The sequence below is a fragment of the Oncorhynchus kisutch genome, linkage group LG17 (assembly GCF_002021735.2).
Source record: "Oncorhynchus kisutch isolate 150728-3 linkage group LG17, Okis_V2, whole genome shotgun sequence".
NCBI classification, from domain to species: domain Eukaryota; kingdom Metazoa; phylum Chordata; class Actinopteri; order Salmoniformes; family Salmonidae; genus Oncorhynchus; species Oncorhynchus kisutch.
The window spans coordinates 22749269-22761756 of NC_034190.2; the positions used below are offsets into that span (position 1 = coordinate 22749269).

The following is a 12488-nucleotide window of genomic DNA, read 5'->3' on the forward strand; positions in this document are numbered from 1 at the left end:
TGGCAGTTTTATGATGTTTAATAAAAAATAAAATAGAAAAAAATATACTGGTACATAAAAAAAGAAGTTCAAAACAAAAGCCAGGCTGTCACTCCGTGACCGCCGCTAGTTTGGCGACCATTTTAGGAGTTCCTCTTCAGATGAGTTGGCCATGACAGAAGAGCCGCCACCTTTCACAAAATGGCGGCCGTTAAGTTTAAAATCCCTCATTGTGATGCAATGGAGTGCATTACATTGCATCTATGTGTACATGTGTTTCTTGTTCAATGGTCTAAAGAGGCTTCCTCTCCTCCACATCTCTCCGATCTACCAAAGGATTGGCTTTTACCTGTTCCAATTTCTTTTAGATCAGATAAAGGACATGAGGGGAGGAAGCTTGTGTAGACCATTGGGATGCACACAGAGTTGAATCCATACAGACGTCACACTGCATTTCAGTCTTAATAGAATCTGTAAAAATGGTGGACAACTGACAGGCTTGACAAATCTCCAACCAGAGATAGTGTTTGAGCTCATCTCTCTGACAGATGATGGTTCTATTCTCTAAAAGCAGACACAGCTTGAGTCCCAAATGGCACCCTATGTCCTATATAGCCCAGCTACCTTCCACAAGACACTACAAAGATCTAATCAAAAGTAGTGCAATACATTCAGAACAGGATGCCATTTGGGGCCGACGACCCTGTCAAAGGCGATATATTGGCCAGGTCGAGTTTTGATTGGTGGTTAAAAGTTGCTATAGTAACATTACAGAGAGTGACGTTGGCGCCTAACACAGTCTCAGGAAGGGTAGAGGATTCTAGTGCACTAGGAAGGGTATGAAGTCGTCCACTACAGAGTGCAAATCGCTCCTCATGTGCACTCAAATGACACCCTAACCCCTATATTAGGGCACTACTTTAGAACAGCACTAGAGTACAATAGCATGTGCTATATAGAGAATGGGGTGTCATTTGAAAAAAAAAAAAAAAAAACTGTCTTGCTATTCGCTCAGACAAGCCAGACATATAGATACCCAACCACTTAAACACACACCCCCTTCCATAGACATTCTGCCAGATAGAAATACAAAACTAGACTTTTAAAACATCAGGACTTGCATACAAAGACAGAGTTCTGTGGTTCACTTGTAACTGGGCTGAGGCTGGCTAACCACCATCTAGCCTAGCCAACCAATTACAGGTCTAGTCGTTCAAACTGGAGTTTACAGTAACGTCACTCCGATCCAAGAAGCAGTGGTTGTCATTGGAAACAGAAATACTGGGGCACTCAAAAATAACCCACTTGCATAGTAATAACATCATATGTTCAGTGTGTAGCTACCGCGCTGAGCCTCAGCCACACACAGTCACTCGTATGTGTGTGTGTGGGGCTATATACTTGCAGAGACGAGACACACACACACACACACACACACACACACACACACACACACACACACACAATTAAACACAAAGAACTAGAGGAAGGAACAACTAGAGGAAGTACTTGGCAATCAAATATACACTAGATTCCAGAATGGAATCAAAATGATTCCCTTTCCTCCACTGTCCAGAGGTCTCCAGAACTTTCTCCCCTGCTAAGAAGAAAGACCCTTTAGCCTTTAGAGCACCTAGTCTTTTAGGGCATGTCTAAATGGTACCCTATCCCCTATGTAGTTCACTACTTGACATAGGGGGCCATTTCACACCACTCACCAATCTTCAGGTCATTTTTGCTGTTCCTTCATCTAACTCCACCTCCATACCATGCACATCTTTAAAAAATGACAGACATACACCAACAGAAACACACTTGGAGCATACAATATGTATTTGGCCTTGTGCCAAACTCCTGCAATGGGGAAGAGTTTTCAGCCCTACTCTACACTAGGACTGAGTAGCGGAAATGGCACAAACGTTATGTGACTAAGTCCTCCTATGACTGACAAACACACACGCACGCACGCACGCACGCACGCACGCACGCACGCACAAGCACCAAATAAAGATAAGGGTTTTAAAAACAACAGCTATGGTATTGGGCGTGACTAAGAGCTCAGTCCACTGTGACTGCTATAGTAAGAGCTCAGTCAGTCCACTGTGACTCTGCTATAGTAAGAGCTCAGTCAGTCCGCTGTGACTCTGCTATAGTAAGAGCTCAGTCAGTCAGTCCACTGTGACTCTGCTATAGTAAGAGCTCAGTCAGTCAGTCCGCTGTGACTCTGCTATAGTAAGAGCTCAGTCAGTCAGTCCGCTGTGACTCTGCTATAGTAAGAGCTCAGTCAGTCAGTCCGCTGTGACTCTGCTATAGTAAGAGCTCAGTCAGTCAGTCCGCTGTGACTCTGCTATAGTAAGAGCTCAGTCAGTCAGTCCGCTGTGACTCTGCTATAGTAAGAGCTCAGTCAGTCAGTCCGCTGTGACTCTGCTATAGTAAGAGCTCAGTCAGTCAGTCCGCTGTGACTCTGCTATAGTAAGAGCTCAGTCAGTCAGTCCGCTGTGACTCTGCTATAGTAAGAGCTCAGTCAGTCAGTCCGCTGTGACTCTGCTATAGTAAGAGCTCAGTCAGTCAGTCCGCTGTGACTCTGCTATAGTAAGAGCTCAGTCAGTCAGTCCACAGTCTGACTCTGCTATAGTAAGAGCTCCATCTAGTGAGACAATGTGAGATTACAGATGTTTAACCTGTCAACAATAGAGGTTGCATTGCAGTAGTCTGAAGTCACTTAGCTCCTTCTGATTCTTCCTTTTCACACATTATAAAACACCCATGGGGGGGGTTCAACTATACTTTGACACCAACAAGATACACACAACTCACCAATTGACACACACTCTTGACACAGACACACACTCCGTCACACACTCTTGACACAGACACACTCCGTTACACTCTCCAGACCGGAGGCCATCTGGGGAAAGGTTCTGTAAACTCTTGGCAAAAAAAACAAACCTACAATCTTAAAAATGTAACACCAAAATACCTATACATACACAAATAATACAATTAAATAAAGATTGATAAGATAAAATAAAAAAATTGAACACATTATTGCACAAATGAGAAACTGTCCATTGTGTGAACACTGAATAAGATACAGCTTGGCTACAGGGTTCAAGGACAAAGGCCTTCACAACGCAACCCAGTCAAAAAAACTCAAATAAACTCCATTTACAATACGACACTGGTCTTTCGCTACTTCCACCTGGCAAAGATGTCACTATCCTCAGTCTCCTTGAACATATGTGAAAAAGGGCAAAGCGCAATTTAAAAAAAATATTAATGTGAACAATAAACATTAACGAAAACAAAACAAAAAGGTGGATCCCAAACAGGAAGCGAAAGACTGGAGAGCTGCGGAAAAGTTCTGGGGTCAGAATGCACGTTGGGTTACGCTGCGTTCTGTTTGCTAGCCGCCCTGCTCGTTCCCGTATCGTTGGCCGTTGGTTCATTGCGCAGTAAAAAACATGCACAAATGGGGAGAGGATGAGTGATGGAGAAAGAGTTTTCCCAGAGCTTTCCCTCCTCGGGGCCGAAGTTCAGCAGCCCAAAGTGTTGAATGAATCCCAATGCTGGTCTGGTGCCTCTGCCTGCCTGTCCTCCAAGTTGAACAGCAGGGAGCATTGTCTCATGAAGTTGTCTTCCCAATCAGTCAGAATGAGAGAGGGATGAAGGGAGGAGAGGAAACAGGGGATGTTTTATCCTTTATCTGCTCAGGCTTACTGGCAGGCTGTCCCTCTTCCGACGGCGCCAGGTGTTGCGGTACTGCGTGTGTGAGTGTGTGTGGGCGTGTGTGAGAGGGTGCGTGTGGGCGCGGTTGGCCAGGGCGGGACTGTGGACCACAGCTGGATTGTGGAAGCCTTTCACGTGAAACTTAGGACCATTCTGTAGAGGTAGAGAGAGAGAGATGTAGAGAGAGGGGTAGAGAGAGAGAGAGAGGTAGAGAGGTAGAGAGAGAGGTAGAGAGAGAGGTAGAGAGAGAGGTATAGAGAGAGAGGTATAGAGAGAGAGAGAGAGAGAGGTAGAGGTAGAGAGAGGTAGAGGTAGAGAGAGGTAGAGCGAGAGGTAGAGAGAGAGGTAGAGAGAGAGGTAGAGAGAGGTAGAGAGAGAGAGAGAGAGAGAGAGAGAGAGAGAGAAGCAATGAAGTTAGAATTCAAGTCATTGAGTGTTTGAAACCTGAGTCGACGCACGCACACACGCACACACACACACACACACAAAAAGCAAAGTGCTCTATGAAAGGAATCCTATATTCAGTTACATCTTGCAGATATTCAACACAACAATGTAATCATGAAACCAAGAGGGACCGATTGAGAGAACAGAGAGAAACAGGGGGAGGAGAGAACGAGGGAGAAAAGAAAGCAAGATGCGTTGGAAAGCAAAAAAGAGAGCAGAAATAAGAAAGTGAGAGGTGAGGAGAGTCTTAAAGGAGAGAGAAAGACAAAGAGGTTGTCCCAGTCTAGTGTGTGTAGCCGTAATTGTGGCCGGCGCCTACCTGGTGTGTGTGGCTGGTGGGGTGGGGGCTGGACAGAGGCTGGGGGTTGGAGGGGGCATGAGGGTTATGGTGGGCAGGGTGGTGGGTAGGGGGGGTCATGTCTATACCCACCTGTCTGACAGGTAAGGAGTGCATCGTCAGGCCACTGGGCAAAGACATACACGCCTGGAAGGAAGGGGCGGGAGAGACATTTTGAGCCATCACACGTCCAATCACAAACAGCTTTAGATCACCATTTCACAATCCCTGTTACTGGGTTGTAAGTACTAAAAACACAAGGCATGGAGACCATTTCATAGAAAAAAATTAAAATAATAATAATAATATTATATATATATATATGACAAATCTTAATGATAAGATGGAGCTGGAAATTCAGGAATGCTGTTTTCTTTTTATAACGGTAAAAGGTAGACTCTGCGGCATGATGCTGGCAAAAGCAGCACTGCAGCCATTAAGATGCAAGACTTTGTGGATACCTGTGGATGTGCACGGATGCACTTCACCCTGCTACAACGTGGTATCTACGGGACCAAAACAGCAGAGAAGTTTAGCCTCGTGCTTCAACGCTCTTAGTTGTTGCGGAAACTGTCCAGATATTGTTTATACGTAATGCGTCGCTGAGTCTACCTTTAATGTCCCACTCACAGAACATGTTGATCCATCACGCTAAACTCTCCCATCTCTAACAACACAAAGCTCAGTAGCTGCTAGGTTCTGTACCTGTGAGCCAGGGGACATGATGAGGTGCTGCTGGTTGATGCCAGTCTTGCCCAGTGCCAGGCCCAGGGGTAGAGTCATACCCAGAGACTGGAGGGTGTAGGGGGGCAGCGCCGGAGGGCGGCCAGGGCATGGCGTCGAATCAGAGTCCTGGAACACACAGCAGAGGGGAGGACTTAAAACATGATCAGCTGTCAAATCATTAACACAATTGCATTTATATAGTTCATCATAAAGACCGCAGTGTGTGTGTTTATTGTATGTGTCTGTGCCCTTACATTGTCTGACCCGGACAGAGAGGAGACCGAGGAGGCTGAGGAGTGTTGGTGAGGACTGGACAGGGACATGGGGGAGTCTGCACTGTGGGGGGAGACTGAGTCCCTCTGTTCCTCCACACCTACACCCAACACACACCGTGCCGGGTCCTGCTCCAGGACAGAACCTAAAGAGAGAAACAGGTTATTATACACAGCAACACACACTTCCCAAACTGCCATACGAGACAACAAAAGGTTACCCTTGCACACACACACAGGTCAATATACACACACAAAACCTGCCATAAAAGACAGTCAAGACTTATTTTACGCAGAGGTTACACACACAGGTTATTTTGTACAGACACACACACACTTCTCTTACCACGGCTCTCCATGCGGGCGAGGTGCCTTCCTCCCCACTTCGTCATGATCCACTCCCTGTAGTCAATCACTTCCTGGGTCACCTTGATTATCCTCCCCAAAGTGCTGCAGGGATAGTGAGAAACAGGAAAGGGCAGGATTTCAAATGTTGCACAGCAGTGGATTAGTTACACTTTCCAACACAACCACCATATTTATTTGACAATCTTTACTTTGATAACTTCTGTACTTATTCATGTACAAACATTTCTAGGCCCGGCTGGACATAGAAGACATTCTGAAAGAGGGGGGAACCAACCTGTCGATGTCCTTATTGGGGTAGGAGCGTGCTAGCGGTGACACGGCGTGACCAAGGACGATGTAAGCGTAGTCAAACACCTGCTTGACTTGCATGGCTCCGTACGAACTCCTGCCAACGTCGTTACCTGGAACACACACGGTTAAAACACCTAAATCGGCCCATACAAACTAAGGCCAACACCATTACCAATGGAAAACACATAAATTCGCTCAAACACTGTCCAGTACACCGTCAGATGCACACACATAGTCACACAAACACTCAGTCCTGCACACCATCATGCGCACACACACACACACACCTGGCATCAGTGGGTCCTCTATACAGAGCATGGAGGGTCTGTAGCCGTTGGTCATAACCTTCGTCATGTCCTCCTTGGCCATGTAGGCCCCTCCGTTCTTGACACGGATGCCCGTCTTCAGGTAATTAAAATGGCGGCCGTACAGCTCAAAGAACTCAATCAGCAGGATGCCAAGGTTGATGTTGGGGCTACTGGCGTCAATTCTTGGGTGGAGCTGGATGGATGGATAGATAGATAGATAGAGAGATAGAGTGAGAGAATAGGTAGACATGTTATGACAACATTACAAGTGCCATAACTGTACACTGTTATACTAGATTACACAAAGCGTGTGTGTGTGTGTGTGTGTGTGTACCTGGAGGAAGCTAATGACCATCAGGATGAGGCTGTAGGAGCTGATTCCTCCAGTGAACACCTCGTTGAGATCTCTCTGGAGCAGAAATTGCTTCAGCACAAAGATCAGGTAAGGCAGCACGGGATACCTCTGTAGGGGCCCGAGAGAGAAAGGGGGGAAGGAGGACGAGAGAGATTAAAAACACTAAGGAGAGAATCGAATCCCTGCTCAATTTACACAGTCATTGAGGAGCAGAGCACCTATTAAAAGTGGGAATTATTTCAAATTAGACGATGAAAAAGTCTTTATTTAATGAAAATATGTAACTTCGTATGAGGATCACTACTTGAAATACAATTCGCCTCCTTTTTACAGATTCTCATTTTTAAATCATATGCTGATTTTGAGGCTGCGGTTGTCAATGGGACAAAGACTCACGCGTTATGGTTCTGGTGACTTACAGAAGCATGTTGGGTTATGTCATTGAATAAAGGACAAGTCAGAGAAATTCCTTTACTGACAGCATATTGTGGGCCTATCACCAAATCTCCACCTAACCCCTAGGGCATAGGCACTACTGCAGAACTAATAAGATTGGCTAGAGAAGTAAAAGCACGGTTCATTTGAGCGGGAAAACCCGACATTACAGCAGACGACACCACTCTGAACCAATGTGCAGGTGTACGTTCTCTGTTCTCGCCCAATATGGAACATTCTATCTCAAATGTAAAATGCATACAGTGCCTTCAGACAGAATTCACACCCCTTGACTTTTTCCAGATGTTGTTATTTTACTGCCTGAATTTAAAATGGATTACATTTAGATTTTGTGTCACTGGCCTACACACGCACATACAACATCCCATAATGTCAAAGTGGGATTATGTTTATTTTATTTTTTTACTAATTAACTCAAAATGAAAAGCTGGAATGTGTTAAGTCAATAAGTATTCAAGCCCTTTCTTATGGCAAGCCTAATAAGTTCAGGAGTAAAAATGTGCTTAAGTTCAAATAAGTTGCATGAACTCACTCTGAGTGCAATAATAGTGTTTCACATGATTATTGAATTACTACCTCATCCCGGTCTTGGGAAAATGAAGCTAAACTAAAAAAGTACAAATGCTGGTGTTCTCACCTTTGTGTAGTCCTTGATGAAGAGAGCAGCTTTGACTCCCGTCTCCACATTGAAGCTGATGTCCACTTTGACGTCTGTCTCCTGGTCAGTCAGCTTGATGATTGGCACCTGGGAAAAAGAAGAGAAACATTGACTTTTCATAAAAATAAACAAAGTTTATTTCACATCCATTTCACTTTCATTCCCGCTCAATTCTCAGATCTAATCCTTAGTTGAATGTATGAAAAGTGTGAACTAAGTCTCATCTACTTGTTTATCCTGTTCAATTGACGCTCTCTAGTGTCATTTTCTAAGTGACACAAATTGTAACCTACCCGAATTAGATACAATTTTGAAATCTAAATGTAAGTCCTACAAACACATGCTTAGCACTGTTAGAAGGGTAAGTGGCGTGGGATTCTGATATAGCTGTACAGCAACGTCATGACCATTAAGAGGCGGAGACGCCTCCACAAGGGGGCAAAAACGGCATAGCCCCCTCAGTTTAAACTTGTGCCCCCTCAACTTAAGTTTAATGTCCCTATATAAAAATAGTAAAAATGGTTAAATGATGATGATGATGATGATGATTGAGTGACAGGTTGCACTGCGTCAGTACAATGGACAGAAGGCACCGCAGTGTGTGAAGGGGGATATGGAAAGCCACTGGGGCGGTTAGGTAAGACTCCATTGGGTGGTTGGCTAAATGGATAACGCTCCGCCTGTAATATTTCCTTTATAAGGGCGGTGTCATGTTTACCGTTGAAGCCGCTTCACGCAACTCTGCTTCACTCCCTACCACTACAGAGTTTAGTTAGCTTCTTGGCTAGCTGTAAAAAGTGCTTGTGTTGTTAGCAGTACAGTAGCCCAGCAGGACAGAGGAGAAGAGACTGAGTGTAAAAGACTTCTTGGATTCCGTCATTGGTGAAACGTCAGAACGATTCAGCGAACACAACAGCCAAATGGTGGAGGCCCTGTGTGCCTTTGACCTGGACAGCCATGACTTTCTAGATGTGAAAAAGGTGAAACCACTGCTGGAGCTAAGCAAAACAGATTTGGTGGGAGCAGAGTTTAGTGTCGCTCGCCAGTTGGGCTGAAAAATCACCCGCTCCAGCTCCAATGAGGACCCCACTATACACGGCAATGATTCTCTGGTTCTATCTCCGCTATGCTGACCGTGCTTACTGCACTGACACGTGGATCTCATTTTCCACTGACAAATGTGTTCAGACAGCACAGAAGAAGCATGCTACATCTGAGGAAAGCTCAACTAATCCAACTGTCATTTGAAGGGGAACTTACAAGAATATTTCAGGGATAATGGAATGATCAATTACACAGGAAGTTCCACAGAGCATCAAAGGAGGCTGCAACTCTTCTGAAAAGAAACAATCTTGCTGGTTGGTTTTTATCAAAATCTTGGTGGTAGAGAAAGTGGCCTCATTTCAGCAAAAACCTAGGATATGGAATGGCAAAATGACTACTTTGGCCAACGTCCTAGGTTTTCAACTGCCTTGTTTAGTGTGTAGGGGGCAGTCCATGGTGCTGATAGAGCACAGCAGACAATTCACACCAACCAGTCACTTCTTGGTCAAAAGCACTCAAATGGTCTCGCCAATTGAACGTGTGTTTATTGTGGTACAGCATGATATAAGCGGAAATCTATATAATTCCAATGCAAGAATCCAAATGATGCCCCAGGGTATAGCTACATTACATACAGTTGAAGTCGGAAGTTTACATACACCATAGCCAAATACATTTAAACTCAGTTTTTCACAATTCCTGATATTTAATCCTAGTAAATATTCCCTGTTTTAGGTCAGTTAGGATCAGCACTTCATTTTAAGAATGTGAAATGTCAGAATAATAGTAGAGAGAATAATTTCTTTCAGCTTTTATTTCTTTCATCACATTCCCAGTGGGTCAGAAGTTAACATACACTCAATTAGTATTTGGGTGTATTGATGTTAAATTGTTTAACTTGGGTCAAACGTTTCGGGTAGCATTCCACAAGCTTCCCACAATAAGTTGGGTGAATTTTGGCCCATTCCTCCTGACCGAGCTGGTGTAACTGAGTCAGGTTTGTAGGCCTCCTTGCTCACACACGCTTTTTCAGTTCTGCCCAAAAATGTTCTATGGGATTGAGGTCAGGGCTTTGTGATGGCCACTCCAATACCTTGACTTTGTTGTCCTTAAGCCATTTTGCCACAACTTTGGAAGTATGCTTGGGGTCATTGTCCATTTGGAAGACCCATTTGTGACCAAGCTTTAACTTCCTGACTGTGGTCTTGAGATGTTGCTTCAATATATCCACCTAATTTTCATCCCTCATGATGCCATCTATTTTTTTATTTTACCCCCTTTTCGTGGTATCCAATTCTTAGTAATTACAATCTTGTCTCATCGCTACAACTCCCGTACGGGCTCGGGAGAGACGAAGGTCGAAAGCCATGCGTCCTCCGAAACACAACCCAACCAAGCCGCACTGCTTCTTAACACAGCGCACATCCAACCCAGAAGCCAGCCGCACCAATGTGGCGGAGGAAACACCATGCACCTGGCTACCTTGGTTAGCGTGCACTGCACCCGGCCTGCAACAGGAGTCGCTGGTGCGCGATGAGACAAGGATATCCCTACCGGCCAAACCTTCCCTGCCCTAGACCACTGCGCCACTCGGGAGGCCCATGATGCCATCTATTTTGTGAAGTGCACCAGTCCCTCCTGCAGCAAAGCACCCCCAAAACATGATGCTGCCACCTCCGTGCTTCAGGGTTGGGATGGTGTTCTTCAGCTTGCATGCCTCGCCCTTTTTCCTCCAAACACAACGATGGTCATTATGGTCAAACTGTTCTATTTTTGTTTCATCAAACCAGAGGACATTTCCCCAGAAAGTATGATCCTTGTCACCATGTGCAGTTGCAAACCATATTCAGAGTTTTTTCTGGCGGTTTTGGAGCAGTGGCTTCTTCCTTGCTGAGCAGCCTTTCAGGTTATGTCGATATAGGACTCATTTTCCTGTGGATATAGATACTTTCGTACCTGTTGATTTATACTTTTCGCAACAAAGTACGTTAACCTCTAGGAGACAGAACGCATCGCCTCCCTGAGCGGTATGACGGCTGCGTGGTCCCATGGTGCTTATACTTGCATACTATTGTTTGTACAGATGAACGTGGTACCTTCAGGCATTTGGAAATTGCTCCCAAGGATGAACCAGACTTGGAGGTCTACAATTTATTTCTGAGGTCTTGGCTAATTTCTTTAGATTTTTCCCATGATGTCAAGCAAAGAGGCACTGAGTTTGAAGGAAGGCCTTGAAATACCTCCAATTGACTCAAATGATGTCAATTAGCCTATCAGAAGCTTCTAAAGCCATGACATAATTTTCTGGAATTTTCCAAGCTGTTTAAAGGCACAGTCAACTTAGTGTATGTGAACTTCAGACCCACTGGAATTGTGATACAGTGAACTATAAGTGAAATAATCTGTCTGTAAACAATTGTTGGAAAAATTACTTGTGTGATGCACAAAGTAGACGTCCTAACCGACTTATAGTTTGTTAACAAGAAATTTGTGGAGTGGTTGAAAATAAAGTTTTAATGACTCCAACCTAAGTCTATGTAAACGTCTGACTTCAACAGTATCTGTATGTTTCCGTATGGAAATAGATTAATTCTATTATGGTTTCAATGGTAGCTTAGTGGTTCTTGTCATTGTAAATGGAAATGTACATATTAGAAACATGGTTATGGTAGGTTGGCATTGCTTAATTGATTGTGTGGGTCAAATTTGATCCACAAAAGTGGAATGTGTCATATGAAAAACGTGTTGCTGAACTCATGAGCGCCATGGCTTTCCATGTTTGAAGCGGGCCTATAGGCCTATTTATTTGGCAAGACAGCTGTGTGTGGCTGCATCTCACTGTAGTAGGATGTTTTGGTTATTTGGATCTCCATTCGCCTTTTATTTACTGCTTTGTTTACTGTTAATGTAACGAGCCTGAATATAGACTGTGTTATGCCTTTATTTACTACTTTGTTTACTGTTAATGTAACGAGCCTGAATATAGACTGTGTTATGCCTTTATTTACTACTTTGTTTACTGTTAATGTAACGAGCCTGAATATAGACTGTGTTATGCCTTTATTTACTACTTTGTTTACTGTTAATGTAACGAGCCTGAATATAGACTGTGTTATGCCTTTATTTACTACTTTGTTTACTGTTAATGTAACGAGCCTGAATATAGACTGTGTTATGCCTTTATTTACTACTTTGTTTACTGTTAATGTAACGAGCCTGAATATAGACTGTGTTATGCCTTTATTTACTACTTTGTTTACTGTTAATGTAACGAGCCTGAATAGACTGTGTTATGCCTTTATTTACTACTTTGTTTACTGTTAATGTAACGAGCCTGAATATAGACTGTGTTATGCCTTTATTTACTACTTTGTTTACTGTTAATGTAACGAGCCTGAATAGACTGTGTTATGCCTTTATTTACTACTTTGTTTACTGTTAATGTAACGAGCCTGAATATAGACTGTGTTATGCCTTTATTTACTACTTTGTTTACTGTTAATGTAACGAGCCTGAA

At 43.9% G+C, this 12488-nt stretch overlaps 1 protein-coding gene across 4 annotated transcripts in view; it reads right to left on the reverse strand.

The window, feature by feature from the left end:
* LOC109907343 (terminal nucleotidyltransferase 4A-like) overlaps positions 1-12488 on the reverse strand; it is a 24465-nt gene continuing 11977 nt past the window's right edge. For 2 of the 4 annotated variants that reach the window (XM_020505249.2, XM_020505251.2), the window contains 9 exons: positions 7907-8014; positions 6793-6921; positions 6438-6651; positions 6134-6260; positions 5837-5940; positions 5473-5636; positions 5198-5344; positions 4586-4639; positions 1-3861 (listed from right to left, as the gene is read on the reverse strand). In XM_020505249.2, coding sequence (XP_020360838.1) covers positions 3682-3861; positions 4586-4639; positions 5198-5344; positions 5473-5636; positions 5837-5940; positions 6134-6260; positions 6438-6651; positions 6793-6921; positions 7907-8014 — 1227 coding nt within the window. In that variant the 3' untranslated portion in view covers positions 1-3681. Of the gene's footprint in view, positions 3862-4474; positions 4640-5197; positions 5345-5472; positions 5637-5836; positions 5941-6133; positions 6261-6437; positions 6652-6792; positions 6922-7906; positions 8015-12488 lie in introns of all 4 variants that reach the window. The other 2 variants (XM_020505250.2, XM_031793355.1) reach the window with 1 other exon arrangement.